Raw genomic sequence first — 19679 nt, 5'->3', positions numbered from 1 at the left:
CTTTGTTCCGTTTTATAATGCTGCACTGAACCGAATGCAGAAAATGACCTTGGTAGTATGATTCACACTGTGAGACTGCGTCTATATTCATATGAAATCATATAAAACATCAACGCAATGAGCTCTGTTTTCTCAGCATGATATATAAACAGAGAAGCAAAGGGTTTAGAACAAGAAGCCTTTGTTGAAAGCAACAACAAGTCTTCTTCATAAATGATGGAAGGATGTTTGCTCAGCTTATGAATCTATGCAAAATGAGCAACCACTTTATATTAAATCATATTTTTATCCATTATATATTATTCCACTTGCCAGCTCTGCATTGAGTATAAGAATAATTGTAATGGTACATGATCATATATAAGTTTTAATAATCTCTATATTTGTTTTTAATATGCTGTTTTATAGACTAGTGTTAATAAACTTATTATCTTGGTGTAAATTAGTTGGGAGCAATCTAGATGAGCGTGGCAGCAGAGGCAGCCATCAGTCTGTCAGCCAGAATGATGAAGTAGGGCGGTGATAAGGTGGAGGAAATGAGAAGTTTATAGAGAAGAGAGAAGAAAAGTACATTTTTGCTGCCAAGAGGTTTGAAGACAATATTATTGCAGAATTCTGTGGAAAGGGATAAAGAAAACGCCTCAAAAAAAATGACAGAAAAAGAATGGGATCAATACCGAAATATACTGATGTGTCTTTTATTTTCGCAGAGGTAAAAAAAGAAAAGCTGGGAATATCGATGTTTCGTGGAATCCTGTGTTTTGCCTCACCTAACCGAGTCAGAGCAGACAGCAGCTCATCGGGCCTTTAGTTTGGGAAGAGGTCACAGTAATGTGCCATCCCTGTCAAAACGCATACAATCACAACACTAAAGAAGCATAAATATTTCAGGGTCAGCCGGCTTGTTGCGTGTTTCCTCACCACCTCCGCTGTGGCAGCTGACCCGCTGTCAGGGCTCTGGGGTGAAATAAGCTCTCCAAAATAAACAGGGGAGACCCAGAGAGACAGCCGTGGGCATTCAAAAAGCAAGTCATAAAACACAGTGTGAGGAAATTGTGCAGCCTGACTGAGATTACCTGTTGGTCGTCGTAAGATACGGCTGTCTTTTGGTTTGCTGCTTTCCATGTTGTATGCAGTGACCTGGTTCCTCCTATGTTCTCCAACTGTGGCTACAAATCTTTTAGATTATGTTTTTTTAAGGTCTGCTAGAGGTTCCCCACAAATCACTTTTCCAATATTCTTTAAGCTGAAGGCACAACAGTCATAAAACGTCTGTAGCCAGTTAAGTTGTCCTCGCTGGGCAATTTTACTCAGAAGATTAAAGGCCGTTAGTCTTGGAAAAAGTTAATGCTCGAAGTTAACGATCTCTGTGAGTTTTCATTTTCAGCCTCCACCTTCTTGTAATATTCAGAACAGATAAAACAACGATGTAAAACTCAAGCTAGACAGCAATAATTGTAAAGATGGTGTCTAATATCATCAGACTAAATGAAATCACTCGTTATTATTTGGAGGACACATCTTTACACGGGCCTGCTCAGTGTTGTTTTGTGATTCCAGCCTCTTATTAGTCTGCTTCTTAGCACTCCTAGTGCTATTTAGCTGATGTAACTGATGTTACTGTAGTATGAATCTTTGCAGTATATGTTTGGAACGTGGTAACCAGGTGTGCTAGCATCAGCTGACAATAACTTAGCACTCCACCCACTAAACTGATGACTTTTGGCTTGGAAAAACTAACATGCTAGTGGGCAACACGATGAGTCCAAAACCACTAAGCGACATGGCACTAGCTTCATCCATCTTTTTTATAGTCTATGGATTCACCAAATCACTGCACCTGGGAAATACACTGCAGTGTATAGATAATGTATAACTGAAGCTAACAGCTGGCTAGCTTCAGCTTCTTTTGCTTCATTTGTGCCAAAAGCATTAAAATGATAATTAGCTTTTCGTGAGCTCAGATTACAAAACTTCTTCATCAGGGCCAGAAGGCTAGCTCCCCAAAGCCCTAGCTGGCTATTCAGAAAGTGACCAAAAGGTTGCTGTAGTTGTTACACAGGTTAATAATATTATGTTAATAAGTAAGATTATGATGGGCTTAAAGGCAGATTTTCTTACAGCCGACTATCTAGCTGTTAAACAGCTAGCTGACAGCTAGTTGTTTAACCTTGTCTTTATGCTAGGCTAAGCTAAAATTACTGTTGATTTTGCAGCAGTGAACAGAAAAGTTGCCCTATAAGCTTTAATATCTATCACTGGAAAATAAAGAAAGCAAAAAAGCGCTTCATGAAAAGGAGATCGAGCTACTCTGATCAACAAAGTATGGTAATAATAAATATGGTACTCACAGAAATCTTCTTCAAGGTCAACTTACTGTCTCTTTATTACTTTAACCATGACAAGTTCACACTCTGACGCGTTATCTTTGGCTTGGTTATGCCTTATTAATGTGCTATTGGGAAGACTGTAGTAAGGTCCAGATCAGCTTTCACCCTGCAGATGATTTGTCGCCATGTTGCATGTTACTGATACCTTTAGTTTCAGGTCTCCGGAAATTTGTTGCAGGATGTTGGGAATAAGATTCCGTGGTTCAATGAGACTCAGGAAGATTCAATGGTGCAAATGAAACCCAGCAGGGCTGGTCAGCTATTAATGGATGGATGGATAATTTCTACCATTTCAGCCCTGTTGACAGTGAAGAGCAGAAGGTGAAACAGGAGGTAAGAAATCCTTGTGTTGTGATCCACTCCCAGCACACCTGAGAGTTGTGGATGAATTGAAAACACGAAGAGAGGAAATGAATTTCATTACAGAATAGCTGTACTGCTCCTTACACTCCACAGCAGATTATTGCATGAGTGTTTTGATGGTGATGGATATCTTGTTGAAACAATTAATCATTCAACCAAATGCTGTGAGTAAAACGCCAACAGAGACCGAACATCTTAAAGCATTTATGGTTATTAACTTATCAAAATTACAGATTTTTTTGTGGGTTTCATGGAGTAATTTCAATGAATACTTGATTCAAATGTGTATGCTACAATACGGCATCGCACTGTATGTACAATACTGGGCACTGGATTGGTTTTTGTACGATTTATTGGTTTTATTTTATGCCCACTTGTGGCTAAATGAATGCCCAAGTCAATACTCTGACAAAAAAACAGGCGGCTGAAGATGAAATCTATATAAATATTTTCAGGTTCTGCTCTCGCATCCATTAAAAATTTCTTCAGATTGCCAATTTATTGCTTTGATCTTGAAAGGTATGTCTTCAGGAAAAAGAAAGAGAGGGGAGAGCAAGGGGGGGACAGTGGTGTGATCATATTACTCTGAGGGATGAGTGATTTTCCTGTTATCTACTAATCTTCAATTACTCAATTTCCAGAACAATTCTGACCTCAATCAACTGATCCAGTGAAGCAGAGTCAAGAGTTAAGCAGGAACAGATGAGAGACTTCTGGGCTCACATTGCAGGGGAGTGTGCATGCATGTGTATGGATTATGCTTAAAGGTAAACAGAGGCTGAAGCAGCTTGGCCACTCAGAGGCAAAGGAGTAACAGAGCTGTGGTCGAGACAACAAGCCTACGTTTCTCGTCTCTTTGTGCTTTTTGTGACTTTGACCTGTCTGCTGGTGTGATGTCACAACCCGAACTGTTACTGCTGGATAATGAAGCAGGCCCAAACATAGTTACAACAGGTCCCGTTCGATGAATATCTGATGTGAACATTAGCGGTAATCAGTTTCCTTTCTCTGGAGCCTACTGCAGCCATTTGGGGAAATACAGAGAGCCATAATGAAAACTGTAATGGCCTGAATAATGAAAATCCTCTCTAAATGAAAAGGGTAAGTTAATAGAGTTCTTGTTATGATGATACACAGCATCCAGCAGAGGAAGTCATTGTACTGGCCTTACTGCGATAAAACACACTGCATTGTCTGAATCCCACTCTAAGTACAAAGGTTATGCAGAAATCACCTCACAGTCCGTGCAATAAGTTCTTTAAATGGAAGGAAGTATTGTCTGTCTTCCTTTGCCGTCCGCATTCCCATTTCCCAGCAGATATTTAAATATTTTATTGTTTAATATTTAATGCAAAATAGGCCCTCTGCTCTGGATTTGTGGTGCATCTGCAGAAGAGAAAGATCTTAGGGATGTAAATGTGAAGCGTCTGTGTGGGTGAGGCCACAGAAACAGCTGACTCCGTGGGTAAACACTGCCCTCTCAAGGTTTACTGCATTAACTGCATGAAACAGGCTGCCTGACTTTCAGCTGTGACGGGGAGAGCCCCTCTGACACCGACAGCACACATCAGGTCTCTTATCGCTTATAATACTGACCCATTAACACGTGATATAAACACATATCCCACAGAAAGGGGATGAATGAAGAAAGGCTGCAAGAAAAGGCTGCAAGAAAAGGCTAAATATGGTGTGTAGCTGGTACTCTCTGCTTTAAGTTAATATAGCTTTAATGATGATACAACATTACATGCACAAATCTATTTACCTTTTATATAAATATATGGATCATCAGTCAGTCAGGTGGGTTTTATACATGAGATCAGTTATAGTCTGACATTTAACTCTCTCTAACCTTGTCACGGTTTAGCATGGCAAACCGTGGGGGGTGTGGGGAAGGAGGACCCAGGCGCGGTGCTCTATGTACAAGCAGTGCGTTTATTTACAGTGATGGAACAAAACAACAATAAATCCCCGTGCTTTCCCTGACTCGCGTGTCGTGTCTCTCCGTGACCAGTCCGTGTCTCAGTGCTCTCCGCTCCCGTGTCTCAGCACTCCTCGTGCTGGCTGCTGTCTGGCGCTCCACACTTCTCCTGGGGACACAATAGACGCAGCCGTCAGGACACATATAACCGCGGGCATACACACATTAACTCAGCTCAACAGGATGACTAACATGGAGTCTCACGGAATGATCCCGCGTCGGTGAGAGCTCCAAGACTCTCTTAAGTAGCTCCCCCGACGAGGCCTGATCAGCAGCAGGTGCGTGGCTTCGGGTGTGGCCAGTCCCCAGCAGGGCCACACCCACCAGGCCTGAAGGCGCCCGCAGAAACACATATACACACACACGCAAACAGGGAGAAAGACAGCAACACCAAATATACATACAATAATAATATAATTCATAACTGCTCAGGGATCCTGGGTCACTCCGACCCAGGACCCTGACAAACCTATTCTTCTGGTGCGTTCTCATAGTACAATGCCTCATCTCGCAGCCTCCATCAGTCAGCTGAGTTTGCACGCAGTTAGAATGAAGATGAAGCTGCGTGGATAAAGAAATGCCCCATTAACATATATGAAAAATGGATAGACTTCCTAATTGCAAAATAGAATGAACAAGTATGTTCTGCTTGATATTCTCTTAGAAACACAAAGACACATTTGCAGCATTGTTGTATAGTAAGTGATGCATTATTGGTCCACATGAAAGTTATGGATGCTAAACGAGTGAGGTGAAGGTGCAGACAGAAGATCAGCCACATGCGGCGACCGTCATGAGACACGAGAGTTTGCTCCGTTATTAAGAAAAGCATGTGAATCCAAAGGAGCTGCATCAATGCATCATTGCACTGCAAACCTCACTGGAGACCTTTTCACAAAGGTCAGAGTCTCACCTTTGCAAACAGTGCTTCAGTAAACCCTGTGGAAACGAGTCATGTGACCAAATGTGTGTTTGAGCAAAAGAAAACGCCTGCTTTCAGATTTATGGGGCAGCCGCTGGCACAGGAAACATTTCTGAGAGAATCAGTTTAGTAAATATCAGCAATTCCTACATGCAGACTGTCAAAGGAAAGGTGAGGTTATCCACCAGAGCAGGTGTGAGTGTGAACGGTCGTCCGTCTCCCTGTTTTAGCCCTGTGACCGGCTGGCAACCTGTCCGCGGTGTACCCCGCCTCTCGCCCAACAACCCAGAATTAGATTAGATTAGATTAGATGAAACTTTATTAATCCCTCGGGTGGGTTCCTCCGGGAAATTCAGTTTCCAGTAGCAAAGCACCGAAAGAAGTTGCATGTTACAGATACATTAAGGGGAATGAGAGTAAGGATATAAGCATAAATACACCATATATACACATATACACATATATAGATACAGAATATACAATATGGATAAATAGGATTGCTCATTTGAGTGAGTATATTGCACAGTGGTTATTGCACAGTCAAATATAAGAAAAAAAGACAAAACAAAAAACAAATATTGCAAATATTGCAAATATTGCACAGTGTAGAAAAGCACCTACAACTCAGTTGTTCCCGCCCTCCCTTGTCCCCCTGTTTCTCCTCCCTCTCCCCTCCAGTGAGGAGTTAAACAGTTTGATGGTGTGTGGGACAAAGGAGTTTTTAAGTCTGTTGGTTTTTGACTTGGGGAGAAGCAGCCTGTCGCTGAATAGGCTCCTCTGATTGTTTACGACCGTGTGCAGAGGATGCCCGCCATTGTTCATAATGTCCATCAGTTTCTTTAAGGTCCTCTTCTCTGCCACTGTCACCAGAGTGTCCAGCTTCATGCCGACCACAGAGCCAGCCTTCCTGATTAGTTTCTCCAGTCTGGATGAGTCCCTCTTTGCTGTGCTGCTCCCCCAGCACACCACGCCATAGAAAAGGACTCCTGCGACCACTGACTGGTAAAACATCCTCAGGAGCTTCCTGCAGATGTTGAAAGACCTCAGCCTCCTGAGGAAGTACAGTCGGCTTTGGCCTTTTTTATACAGGTTCTGCGTGTTGCATGACCAGTCCAGTTTATTGTCCACCCACAGCCCGAGGTACTTGTATGTGTTGACCACCTCCACCTCCTCTCCCTCTATCTGAACTGGCAGTGGACCTGGTCTGGACCTCCCGAAATCCACAACCAGTTCCTTGGTCTTTGAAGTGTTGAGTTGCAGGTGGTTTGTGTGACTCCATGTGACAAAGTTCCTCACCAGACTTCTGTACTCCTCTTCCTGGTCATCCCAGATACACCCCATGATGGCCGTGTCGTCTGCAAACTTCTGAATGTGGCATAATTCAGAGTTATAGCAGAAGTCAGAGGTGTACAGGGTGAAGAGAAGTGGGGACAGCACAGTTCCCTGTGGTGCTCCTGTGCTGCTGACCACAGTGTCCGACGTGATGTCCTTCAGCCTGACGTACTGTGGCCTGTCGGTGAGGTAGTCGGAGATCCAAGCGACCAGGCAGGGGTCTCCACCTGCATCCTGTTTAGTTTCTCCTGGAGCAGACAGGGCCGGATTGTATTAAAGGCACTGGAAAAGTCAAGAAACAGGATCCTGACCGTGCCTTTTCCCTTGTCCAGGTGTGAGTGGGCTCTGTGTAGGAGGTACAGGATGGCATCCTCCACACCGACATCTGCCTTGTAGGCGAACTGTAGTGGGTCCTGGGCATGTTGTACCTGTGGTCGGAGGAGGTTAAGGAAGAGCCGCTCTAGAGTCTTCATAAGATGTGACGTCAGTGCCACCGGTCGGAAGTCATTCAGCTCATTGGGCCGGTTCCTTTTGGGGACCGGGACGATGCAGGATGTCTTCCATAGGGCGGGCACTCTCCCCAGTCGCAGGCTGAGGTTGAAGACTCGTTGTAGCGGCTCCCCAAGTTCAGCAGCACACGCCTTTAGCATCCTAGGACACACCTTGTCAGGGCCTGCTGCCTTGTATAAGCAGAAGACGGTGGATAGAATGATTGTTGCTGCCCTCAACAACAGTCCCAGTTTCTCACGTGGCCCCTTGGGAAAATGAATTTTTGTCACCCTTTTTCCAGATCCACCCTGAGCCTTAGGAAACACACTGAAGGGGAAGCTCTCTCGGAGCTCCCTCACTCTCCCCTGACTTAAAAATCAGTGAAAATCTTCAGGCAGATCTTAGCTCTTAAACATACTGATCCAAGACAGCCCAAATATATTTCAGAAAGATTTATAGTGTAAGTTCTGCTCAGATTACAAATGAAAGCCTTTATGTGTAGTCTATGAATGCATCACATTATGAATGAGTTTACTTCAGTGGCTGAGCGAATAAAACCAGTGACTGTTCCCTTCGGTCACTAATTTATAATCAGTCATACAACACATGATCAGAGTTTAGTATATTTAGCAAATCTGGGATAAAAAGTCCATGCAAGCATCAACTGAGAAATAAAGGGACCAGTGTGGTGCCAAAAAATGATTGATATTTCCAAAAATGATCACCTGTATTTAAACTGTTATAAATGAATTTCAAACTTATACCAGATATAGCTCTCATGAGTCATTTTAAACTTTTTTATCATGAAGTAGAAGTTAATCAGTTTTTGGTAGCATAATTTTTATATATCCTTTATTTATCCAGGTCTGGCATTAAAATGTTTTTTTCATGAGAGATCTGGTCAAGAGGGCAGCAGCAGATATTGTAACTAAAATATAAGATTCAATTTTATTTTATTTTCAGTTGTATTTATCCAGCGCCAAATCACAACAACAGTCATCTCAAGGCACTTTATATTATTGTAGGGTAGACCCTACAATAATATATACAGAGAAAAACCCAACAATCATTTGACCCCCTATGAGCAAGCACTTTGGCGAAAGTGGGAAGGAAAAACTCTTTTAACAGGAAGAAACCTCCGGCAGAACCAGGCTAAGGGGCGGCCATCTGTCGGGACCAGTTGGGATGAGAGAAGGAAGATAGGATAAAAGACATGCCGTGGAAGAGAGCCAGAGATTGATAACAAGTATGATTCAGTGCAGAGCGGTCTATTAACACATAGTGAGTGATAAAGGTGACTGAAGAAGAAATATTCAGTGCATCATGGGAATCCCCCAGCAGCCTGCACCCATTGCAGCATAAGGGGGAATTTGGGGTCACCTGATCCAGCCCTAACTATATGCTGTAGCGAAAAGGAAAGTTTGAAGCCTAATCTTAAAAGCAGAGACAATGTCTGTCTTCTGAATCCAAACTGGAAGCTGGAAGTGTTGTCAAGACGTTAGAAGTGACCAAAAAAGGACTCGGTTCATTATAATTTAGGAACAATAACACAAAGTCACAAATATGCTTATAAAAGGAGTCTTCTTCTTCTTTCTTTTTTTTTTTCATACATAAACAGCTTATAAACCCCGGTGACCACTGCTCGTTTATCCGTGTAAGCACATCTGTGACACAGAAAAGTCACAGAAATGTTGGAAAGTTCTGGCACAACACCGTGAGCCAGCGGGGCCTGCAGTGACGGGCACTTCCGTGCTGTGATTTAATTGGCTGAAAGTTTGTAAGCCAGTCTTAGGCTCCGCCTTCCTCCCCTGTGTTGAAGAGTAGCGCAGCAGTGCACTATAAAGGCTCTGAGGCGGGGTAGACCGGGTCACTGACCGGAAGTAACACAGCAGGTCATCACAAGACCGAGAACCAGCAGGCTCCCAGGCAGGTGAGTGGCTCATCCCACAGGTGTGTTCCGTCCTGACAGCAGTCGTAGAGCCATGTTTTTAAGCTTTTTAACCAACTAACTCGTGCTGGTTGTCCAGCTGAGCTTTAGCCTTCGGTCTTACGTCCAGTTAAAGCTGCGGAAACAGCTTTTCTTTTAAAGAGAACCCCATGAAGACGAAAAGCTAAGGCACAGATCGGGAGACTGATTCGGAGAAGCCGTTTGTTTGTTGCTGTGTTAAGTAACGAGTCATAGTTCCTCACATGGGTGAAAGTTCACCGAGCAGAAAGGGGAAGCAATGAAAGACGGACCTGATTAGCTCTGCTGGGAATCATCGTCATGCTGCTCAGAGCCTTTGCTTAAACTAATATTGTGCACTCGGTTACCTGAATCTTTTTTTAGCTTCTGAGCCTTTCAAAATCAGGCAATCTGTTGTTGTGAGATTTCATTTTCGGTTGTGGCCTCAGTGTGTGGGCATGTGCTCTGAGTAGTTCAGACAGCTAGTGACTTTTCCCACTCGGATTCATTTTTCAGTGGATATTTTCGGTGGATGGTTTCACAAGATAAAACCCAGAGCTCAGTAGACCACATTATGTTTCACTTCTTTTAAATCGTCGGGTGACCCCATCAAATAAATCCAGGGACCATTGCAGGGCTCTGACTGCTTTCCAGCCCATGCAAAATAACATTACACATCTGTGTCTTTTTTAGGTGAAACTAAAGCATAGAAAACACTAACCCTTTCAAGATTTCCCTTTAATCTACATAAGATAACATAAGTGTCTCAGTAGTTTCCGATAAAGCGAAGTCACTTTTGATATCAAGACTTTGAGTTTTAGCTCTGGCTAATACACAGTAGTTTCCCCATACCCCTGATGTGGCCCAACACTGCAAGGATGTCACACACAATGCAGTAGGAAGAGGCTTGATAGGATTTTAATGGCCACTTTACTGGATTCAGTTGTCAGTGAGATGATCATTTTGAGAAGTCTAAAGCAGCCGGTTGTGTTGCATAAAAGCCTTCTTCATAACTTGTACTGTTATCGCAGGTTCATCTCGCACTTGATATCAGGGTGCACAGTGTCAGACTTTGCTTTGTAATAAAACTGGTGAAGATCTCATCAACTGCCACTCAGGAAAACAAAAAAAACCGGCGTTGCTCAACCAAGCTGTTGCAATAACGTGTAATTCTGAGTCACGCACAGGCCAGAAAGATCTCTTCTGGATTGCCAGAGCTCACGAAAAACAAAAGTTAAATGATTTTATTCACACTGACATCCAAAATGTGTGAAATGATTGAATAGTAGCTCTATAAAAATGCCAGTCGTGGCTGAGGCTGTTGGATTTGAGGCTCGTCTCTTGCTGATCGCCGCCTCCTGTCAGGTCGATGAAGCCGACCTGAGCACTGACTTCAGGTTGCCGCTGGCTGGCTGCACACCTCAGGATGCTGCTGGCTGTTTCTCCAGCAGGACGATCTCAGGACTCATACTTCTCCCATTCATCTGCTTCTGTTGTGTACATCAGGTCATGCATGTCAGACGCTTGTTAACAGCATCCCAGTTAATACAGGTGGAGTCCATTTGTGTCTGTATGCCATCTGGCAGAACGCAAGCAGATGCCATCCACATGTTGCAGGCACCAAAGGGAGAAGGGACGGATTTTGCTGCAGATGTTTCTTTCCAACTGGCTAACGGGCCTATTTCCTCCTTCCTTCTCTTGCTTGTATCTCTTTGTTGTCTTAACTATACGCTTAAGATACAAAGACAGGTATGTGCGTGTGCGTGCATGTGCGCTAATTACCAAACTGAATATCCCCTCGTTGTTCAATGTGATGTGATGAGTCTACCTACTCTGAGGTTTTCCTAGCTCAGGAGTTGTCCTTTGGGGGGAGTGACTACCCACCTAAGAAAAATTGGTCAGAGTACAGTGAAGCTAATGAGATTGTATTACCTCATTAAATAAAACTCAATGCATTTTCTTTAACTTGTAAAGAATATTATTTCTATATGAGACCCTAATTTAAAAATACAGTACTGTGCAAAAGTCTTGAGCCACCCCCAATTTCTTAAAAATAATAATAATAATAATATTTCAAGAAAGTCTGGCTTTTGGAAACAAAACAGAAAGTCCAGGCTTTCTCAAGGTCTTTGAAAGGTTTTCTTTTTCTTTTTCACTTTATTTCCTTTCCTATTCAGTTCTTGTATCTCGCTGTTGAATCTTTTTTGTTTGTTTGGCCACGTAACGTGACCTATGACTCATTTGTCCACACATAACAGAAGACTTGGAAACAGGATGAACTTTAAATGGTCTCTTTAGGCACTTTGTTACCAACAGCTTGTCCCAAAAAGACATCATTTGGTCCTTTTTTCTTTGGATAATTGGAGATAATGTATCGGAATTTCAGGAGCAGGACCGCGCCTCCAAACTCGCTCCTTCCGGTTGTCATCTATATAGGTTCCCCCAGTTCTGCAAGCTGTTCATTCTCGTTTACGTGCCCCAACCCTCCCTCACTCCTTGTTCTCAATTATTTAACTTCTTCATTTCTATTTAGTGCATGGGGATCTGCCAGGCCCGGGAGCCACCGCCAGTCCCCTTTGAGGCCTTCCCCAAACCGCAGCTCAATTCATGTCAAAGCATTCACTTTTACCTACTAAAACGCTGTCAAACCTAAAATGAGGATGTGGGCCCAGCTAGTGAAATGAAGGATAAATGAATCGAGATTCCCAAAGAGCTGTTAGGTGAAAACTTGGCATCTTGGTATGGTATGTTTACCTAAGAAGTGTGAGGTCTTTCAAAAAAAAAAAAAAAAAAAACTAAACTATCTACAGCAGAGTAACCATATCTGAAAGTCATGTCATTAATAAACAGGACAAAAAATTCAGCAAAGGCCAGACGGATGATTTGGACCTTCAGCTGATCTGTCTATTGTTCACTGACACCTCATCAGAAAATGTCTCGGTGGAAGGGCGGCTGTCAGGAAGCCTTTCTTGATGAAGGGAAACAGGGAGGAAAGGCTGAAGTTTATTCAGCACATCTGGGTAGAAAAACACACAGTGGAACAGTCAGTCATGGATCGGCCTCCCCAGAGCCTGGGCCTCAGTATTATTGAAGCAGTGTGAAGAGAACAAAAGGCAGAAACACCCAAAGAAGAGCTAAAAAATGTCCTTCAAGAAGCCTGGAGAACTATTCCTGAAGAGCCTCACAGAGAGCTGCTCAGAGTTCAGACTGAGCTGAAGGATAAAGCTGCATACACCAAATTTTTCATATACTGTTTCCATGTATATTTGCATGAGTTAACACATTATTTTTTCTATTATTATTATTATTATTATTTTTATGGTGCTTCTGATACAGGTTTTTATAAATCCTAATTCCCATTCCTAGAAGAGACACGACAGGCTGGCTAGGGTTGAAACGACCTGCAGTGAAACGGAATAAATTGCTGATTAATTTTACAGCGTTGCATGGCCCAGTTAAGTATTACATTTGATCTTCATTTAAGACACTTTTTCATTGTATTCATGTAATATGGTAGTTTTTCACTTGAGTAATTATTTTGGCCTAGTTCTCATTTAAAGAAATATTTGACACCAGCGCAGCACTGCTCGCCGTTTCCCGTTAGATTAATAATATCAGATGTCGTCCATTCTGCCTGCAAGCCGCCACGAGAGCTCGTGAACACTCAGTGCCCTGCGGGACCACGGTTCGTGCCATTAGTTCTGATTTTCCTCGGACTCTCATCCATAATTTGAAATTATCGGAACTTTCATAACCACAGAGTTCTCTCGCATGATTTATCATCCCTATTTTCTTTTTATGTTGTAGTCACTTTTCCTTCGTTTTGAATGCGAGTGCAAGAAAAATATGAGGATCCGTGTTCTGTCAGGGAGCTGTGCTCGCACTTAGAAGTCCAAGAATTGAATTAAAGGAATAAGCCCCAGATGATTTTTGTCTCACTCTTTTTAGTAACAACAGGGACTTGCGATGTGTCGTCCAGCCATTTGTACTTTCCTTATTTCTAATACACTTCAAAGCATAAATCATTCTTGGGAGTTTTCATTTGAAGCTGCTGCTGCCAGTGATGTTAGTCATGTTACCCTAACTGCTGTGAAGAGCTGTTAAAATGTCAGGCTTTTATTCTTGCAGTCTTGAATCAGATTTTGGCTCAAATCTTTCCTTCAAACACAGATAATCATGCAAGAAGAGCTTAAAAATCACAAGGTCAGCGATTACGTATGCATAATGCTTACGCCTCAACTTAACAAACACCTGTCTCATTAATTCTTGCTTCATACATGGCTTTGTTTTAATGATGCTGGAAGTTGACAAGAAAATACTCACTTCCAAATATATCAGTTTCAGTTTTTAATGTAGTTTCGTCTGTGTTGCATCATAGTGTTGACAAATGAATTTGGCGTGGCTGAGCTGCCTTTCTGCATGCATTAAACTGACAGGACAAAGATTGCTGCGAGATAAAGTATACCAGCTATTTAAACACAGAGTATCATAGAGAAAGCTGTTATTTCATCATGCACAGTGGGCAATGTGAGGCGAGTCTCTGTTTCTGACACTCTGTATTCCACGACACAGATTGAATCCAGCAGTCACAATGGCAGACAGCGGGAAGACTAATGAGAGTGCAGCTCCGGCAGCAGAACCAGCTAATGGAGAGCAGCAGGTGAGGGGCACTGTGACCTGAAATGATCCCTAATACATAACACGAGTCTACTGTGAACTCATTTGACACTTGATATTTCCCCGTTTTGATCATCTACTCTTGGAAATTAGTCAGTATTCCTTATTGATTACTAATACAGACCTGAAAAGAGCTGAACTATACTGTACTGTGAGACAGGATTGTGCTTTCAATAACAGCGATGGTTCTATTTTTGTCCTAGACTGTTGTTTCACGAGTGAGCAACTTGCCCTTGGTCAGTTCGGCGTGCGAGGTGGTTTCAAACGCCTACAGTACCACCAAAGACAGCGTTCCCCTGCTGAAGGGAGTGATGGATGTAGCCGAGAGCGGGGTCCGGACTCTGGGGGCAGCTGCCACCGCAGGGACCAAACCTCTCTTGAACATGATCGAGCCACAGCGTAGGTTCCCGTCTCTGCAAATCCGATGTAACGTATGATAATCGCACAAAGATGTACCTCAAACAAATATTTCATGCTGGTTGCGCATTAAAGGTGAGAAGCTGAAGTCAAATCCATTGCTGCCTCAGGGATGGAATGCAATAGAATCATAAGAATGTGTTTCTTTTATTGTCATGAGAATAAACTTTCCAAATTTAATCGTGGTGTAATTTGAATCTCTGACACTCATCCAGTTCTAACTGTACTGTAAACCTGACACGATGCCTGTTTTTTACTGAGTGGTATTACTTTGACTGATTCTCGTCTTGTCCTTCTGTTGTGCACTTGTTGCAGTTGCCTCTGCAAACGAGTACGCTTTGAAAGGATTGGATAAGATGGAAGAAAAGTTGCCTATTCTTCACCAACCAGCAGACAAGGTCAGAATGTTTTAATGTAGCATCAAAAAAACCTAACCCTATTGTGCTTAAATGCTGTCATAAAAATCCAAAATGATAGACTTGATAAAGAAAACAGCTCTCTGGCCTCCATCATGTGCTTGTTTTCTTCGTATTGGTGCATTCTGGATGATTTTGACAATACAGAAAATGCAAAATGCTTCACTCATCATTGCAGATTTACCTCCACTAACGTGTTGTCACTGCTGGCACTAATTCAAACTGAGTAGTGGCAGCATTTTACAGCAGCATGAGCACAGTTTATCAGCTAGCATTAATGATAAACACTGGGGTAATTTCAGAGGAAGAAAGTCGTGGCAGAATTTTATTTATTTATTATAGTCGGCACCAAATCGAGCTCCGGCACCACGTTGGTTTTCAAAAGAAGGTAATTATCTTATCTCGACTTCCTCAGGTGGTGTCAGACACAGTGGGAATGGTGTACCAGTCTGTGGCAGGGGCCAAAGAAGCCGTGGTGGGGGCTGTGATGGGTGGCGTCGAGCTGACCCGGGCAGCAGTCAGCGGAGGAATCAACACAGTCATGGGCACCAGGATGGGCCAGATGGTTAGCAGTGGGATGGGCCTGGCCCTCAGCCGATCCGAGGACTGGGTCGACCAGAACCTACCGCTCACTGAGAGGGAGCTGGGTCAGTAGCTGTACTAATCACTTTATCGAAAACACTGGGTGGTAATGAACCCGTTTGCCTGTTGTTGAATTATATGAATGTCTTGACAGATAAAGGTTTAAAAAATGAATAATTGAGATTATCCCAAAAAATAAAAGTCATAAAAGCAGGATGAGGTAATCTGGTGAAATGGGGGGTGGTCATCATGACTGTTGAATTCGACCACCGTGACTGAACACGTGGATGGTCGGTGCTATTCATAGAGAGGCAGGGCATTCCAGTGAACTTCCCTTCTGTTGACTTGGCCCAAAAAGTACCTGCAATTTCCAGCACTCGCAGCTTTGACACCTGCTACCGTGATGTCATGTTATCATGACAACCTGCCATACTCCACTGTGGAAGCTGTGAAAGAGCCCCGTCTCTGATTATAGCTATGTGGCACAATTGCAACTGTGGCAGCAGCACAGTTGAAGTTGCTCCTTTAACCATCAAAGTGGCTTTTAATGAAAGCACAGTGATGCAGCGTTATGTCCTTTTTCTTGCACAGAACTGATCAGAGGCTCTGTAGTGGCTCTTAGCAGCAAAACTTCAAACAGATGGGGGGGAAAGTGTTTCCATCAGTCATGACATACCCAACACCCTGTGCAATGAAGATGCTACATATTTTAATGGTCTATTTCTGTTAGTAATGTCAGGGTCACACATCTGATTTAGCACTCGCCTCTTTCAGCTGCTGTGGCCGAACCTGCCAGCAGCGAGGTAGCTACCTCTTCAGACAACCCCAGCTACTTTGTCCGGTTGGGGAAACTCTCCGCTAAGGTACAGGAACGAGCTCTTCAGCAGTCTTTGGATCGGGCACGTCACTACCGGGACGCGGCCTATGGTACGGTGGCTCAGATTACCAACACTCTGGACCTGCTAGAAAGCGCCCGCGCCAGTCTCGGTTCAGCAGGTAACCAGATAGGAGGAGCCTCGGAGAAACTCCTGCAGCGCTGGACCGAGTGGAAGCAGAAGCACGGAGAACATGATGGGCAGACGGAGCCAGAGCCAGACGGGACCAAAAATGAGTCTGAGGTCAGGACCGAAAGTCTTTGAAACCGATTATTCAGCTGTGTTTTACAGATATGTTTCATAGCAGCATTTTTACTTTGACCTCCTAAGACCCGAACTCTTTCATGTCATGCATTTTTAATTTCTTTGCTATTTGGGCTGATTGGAACCTGATGAAGGTAAAAACAAAGAATTACCTGATTTATTTATTGATATTTTTTAACCTGATTTTTGTTTCTTAGAAAATGAGATCCACATATGAGAACATTTGTTTAATTTTGATAGCACAGTGGCAGTGTAATGCCCACGTAAGTGGAAATCAGGCCCTTGTAGAGCAAAATTTAGTATTGTGGTCTAGACAACCCAAAATGTGATGTCCACATTTGACCTCTGACCTCTCCTTCAAGGTAAATAGACTGATTTTTGAAGGTTGACGTGATAATGTATAAAAAAACATTATTAACATTATACGTTATTACAGCCTTTGTTTGTATTGAGAACCTTCAGGCATATAGGGAATGAAATATGGGAATTCTAAATATCAAATTACTTTGGACCTTATGACCTCCTCAAGGTCATAAGGTCAAATTTTCATGTCTTTTGTTTCAAACGGCTTAATTCTTTTGCCTTTGTTTGTCCTGGCAACATTTACATTTCACATCTGCCTGTCTGTCAAGTTGATCACAGAATGTGTGTGTTAAAGACATTGTCAAAAGAAAGGGAATGAGCTGCCTAGTTAATTAGAAATGTATTATATGATATAATCTCTATGAATAATGTCCAGTTACTTACAGATCAATCCACGATCTGCTCCTAGATAATGTTTGTCTTTACTGCACTAAAAACTTGTTGAAGTACATTCAAAAAGAACAAAGAAAACAATATTAATATATCCCCTTAAATAAATGCTGCCCAGAGAGTGAGCTTGCTTGGCATAGGTTCGCACTCTGAGAGCTTTTTATTTATTTTCCACCGTCATTTCCTTCTGTGTCATTGTTGTGCTGTTTACATTTGGACTGTCCCGTTATCATAGCTTTACATTTTATTCATTTGGTTTTTGTTTCCACTTACGTTCACAGCAGCTTGAAAGGCAGACCCTCTCTATGGTGCGTGGTCTGAGCGACCAGCTGCGGTCGGCGTGTGCCAGCGTGGTTTCAAGTGCTAAAGGTCTGCCGAGCACAGTCCAGGACCAGCTGACCGCGGCTCGACAGTCTGCCGAGGAGCTGTATTCCTCTATGAGGAACACGAGCACCATCACACCAGTCCTCCTCGATCGGAGCCGTCATCAGCTGAACCAAGTACGCATCATGCTTTGCTGTCTTTACTGCTCCAGCTGTGCAGCTGCTTAATTAAATGTAGCTCATAGCTCGAGTTTTTAGTTTCACCCACAGCGCCATCACTCTCCATGTTAGTTCTTGTGTAATGTCACTGGAAAGTCCCATGCACTGCTGATGCTACGACATTCAAGTGTATGTTATACACTTACCGACCACTTTATTAGGTACACCTTGCTACTGCTGTGTTGAACCCTCTTTTTTTTTTTTTTTTTTTGTTTGTTTGTACAAGGCCTAATTACTGGTATTTGAGTTACTGTTGCTTTCATGTGAGCTCAACACAGTCTGGCAGCAAGGTCTGGTTATTTTCCTGTGATGTCACCAGGCATTTTTATCTGGAGAACTGCTGTCTTACACATTGGATAATATTATTAATTTATTTGTTGGACCATTCTTAATCCTGGATATGGTCGTGTAGGAAAAGCCCAGCAGATCAGCAGTTTCTAATAATCTTTCTTTCCCATTCTGATGCTCCATCTGAACCTCAGCAGGTCGTCTTGACCACATCGAAATGCAGAGAGTGGCTTCCATGTGATTGGCTGATTAGCTATTTGCATTAACAATTGGCTAATAAAGTGGCTAGTCAGTGCAACTAATTTGTTTTCAATCTGTGATGATGTTCAGTATTATTTCAGATCATTTATCCTCTTATTAACTGTACATTTTTTTTTATTAAAACTTTACTGTTGTGTGTGTCCATCCCAGGTTCAGAAGTCTGTGGATGGTGTCATGGACTATCTACTGCACAACACGCCGCTCAACTGGCTGGTGGGACCGTTCGCTCCTCAGATCACTGAGCATGCAGAGGGCGACGTGGCAGAGAAGGCCGGACCAAACGAGTAGACGCGAAGACTTCCTGTGCTCCTGAGATGATTCAAAGTGGTGTTAGGGGATTATTTCTAGATGTTGATGGACCAGCTCAAAATAGGTGCCATAATATTCATGAAAAGCTGTCATCATCATAATTCTATCAGTTTTTGACACTACATTTATCATGCAGAAGTTAAAATCTAAAATGTGGCCTTAGGAAATCATGGTTTTGCACTTTATTATTTATGGTAGATTTGTTGGGTTTTTTTGTTTTGTTTTGTTTTTTAATCTCTGAAAGATTAATCTGTGTCTTTAAACATTTTTGTTAGGAAGGAATTCAAAACCTTCCCAAAACAAAGTAAAATCTAGTGGCTTATGGGAAAAATAATATAGAAAAGACATGAGGACATCTTGAATCAGATGCATTTCATTTGTTTTCGAATTTTACCTTCAGTATTCTCTTTCTGGAAACAGTTAATTGTCAGTAAACTGATATGTAAATAAATTTCTAACACTGCAGAATCATGTATGAGCGAGTGACTCTTTATTTATGTTTGGAAACAGCCTCACACACAGGTTAGAAACAGGAGATGGCGTCAAACATTAAAATGAGGATAAAAATAAGTCTAGAGAGATTATTTGTTTTGTGAAGAAGAAATGATTGATTTCCCTGTTTCATCACAAAAATAGAAGTCTTTTTGTGGATGTGGAACTCAAGAAGCAGCATTAGATCAATAACACAAAACAAATTAACTGTAACATTAAAACTCCTAAATAAAAAGGCCAAAGTCAGGGATCGTGTCCACAGAGGGACTGGGGCCGAACGATGCTGTTCTGACCTTGTGTGTGATGATCAGCTGTGGTGGTGGTGTAGGTGTAGTTTGCTGTGCTGGCCCGTCGCTCTGAGGGCTGACACTGGCGGTGACG

The 19679-nt window shown here is 42.6% G+C and overlaps 2 protein-coding genes across 4 annotated transcripts; one reads left to right on the top strand and one right to left on the bottom strand.

Annotated features, from left to right (window-relative positions):
* Nucleotides 1-4631: 4631 nt before the first annotated feature.
* Nucleotides 4632-19670, bottom strand: LOC146361822 (uncharacterized). Of its 2 annotated transcripts, XR_014799383.1 has the most exons (3): nt 19592-19670; nt 4927-5295; nt 4632-4843 (listed from the first exon to the last, which is right to left on the bottom strand). XR_014799383.1 is itself a non-coding variant. In XM_084920633.1 (2 exons), the coding sequence occupies exon 1, from the start codon at nt 6995-6997 to the stop codon at nt 6281-6283; it is 717 nt and encodes a 238-aa protein (XP_084776759.1). In that variant the 5' UTR covers nt 6998-9296; the 3' UTR covers nt 4636-4843; nt 4927-6280. The 2 variants fall into 2 exon arrangements, 1 of the variants encoding a protein (XP_084776759.1); XM_084920633.1 differs by lacking the exon at nt 19592-19670 and having other exon boundaries at nt 4636-4843; nt 4927-9296.
* plin3 (perilipin 3) lies at nt 9304-19277 on the top strand. 2 transcript variants are annotated; one of them, XM_084920630.1, is made up of 8 exons: nt 9304-9407; nt 13995-14082; nt 14303-14498; nt 14832-14914; nt 15348-15579; nt 16289-16632; nt 17691-17906; nt 18648-19277. In XM_084920630.1, exons 2-8 carry the CDS (start codon nt 14014-14016, stop codon nt 18783-18785), a joined length of 1278 nt encoding a protein of 425 aa, XP_084776756.1. In that variant the 5' UTR covers nt 9304-9407; nt 13995-14013; the 3' UTR covers nt 18786-19277. The 2 variants fall into 2 exon arrangements, with proteins under 2 accessions (XP_084776756.1, XP_084776755.1); XM_084920629.1 differs by having other exon boundaries at nt 17688-17906.
* Nucleotides 19671-19679: the final 9 nt, after the last annotated feature.

Source organism: Perissodus microlepis, chromosome 23 (genome assembly GCF_051167445.1).
Source record: "Perissodus microlepis isolate ML-2025 ecotype Zambia chromosome 23, ASM5116744v1, whole genome shotgun sequence".
NCBI lineage: Eukaryota > Metazoa > Chordata > Actinopteri > Cichliformes > Cichlidae > Perissodus > Perissodus microlepis.
Note: the sequence above shows the minus strand (reverse complement) of the source record. Positions and strands in the feature narration are given on the sequence as shown.

Coding starts and splice junctions, on each gene's coding strand:
- LOC146361822 (XM_084920633.1), bottom strand. CDS start 6,997: ATGGGGTGTATCTGGGATGACCAGGAAGAGGAGTACAGAAGTCTGGTG.
- plin3 (XM_084920629.1), top strand. CDS start 14,014: ATGGCAGACAGCGGGAAGACTAATGAGAGTGCAGCTCCGGCAGCAGAA. Junction 14,083..14,302: donor CAGCTAATGGAGAGCAGCAG/GTGAGGGGCACT, acceptor TTTTTGTCCTAG/ACTGTTGTTTCACGAGTGAG. Junction 15,580..16,288: donor GCTCACTGAGAGGGAGCTGG/GTCAGTAGCTGT, acceptor CGCCTCTTTCAG/CTGCTGTGGCCGAACCTGCC.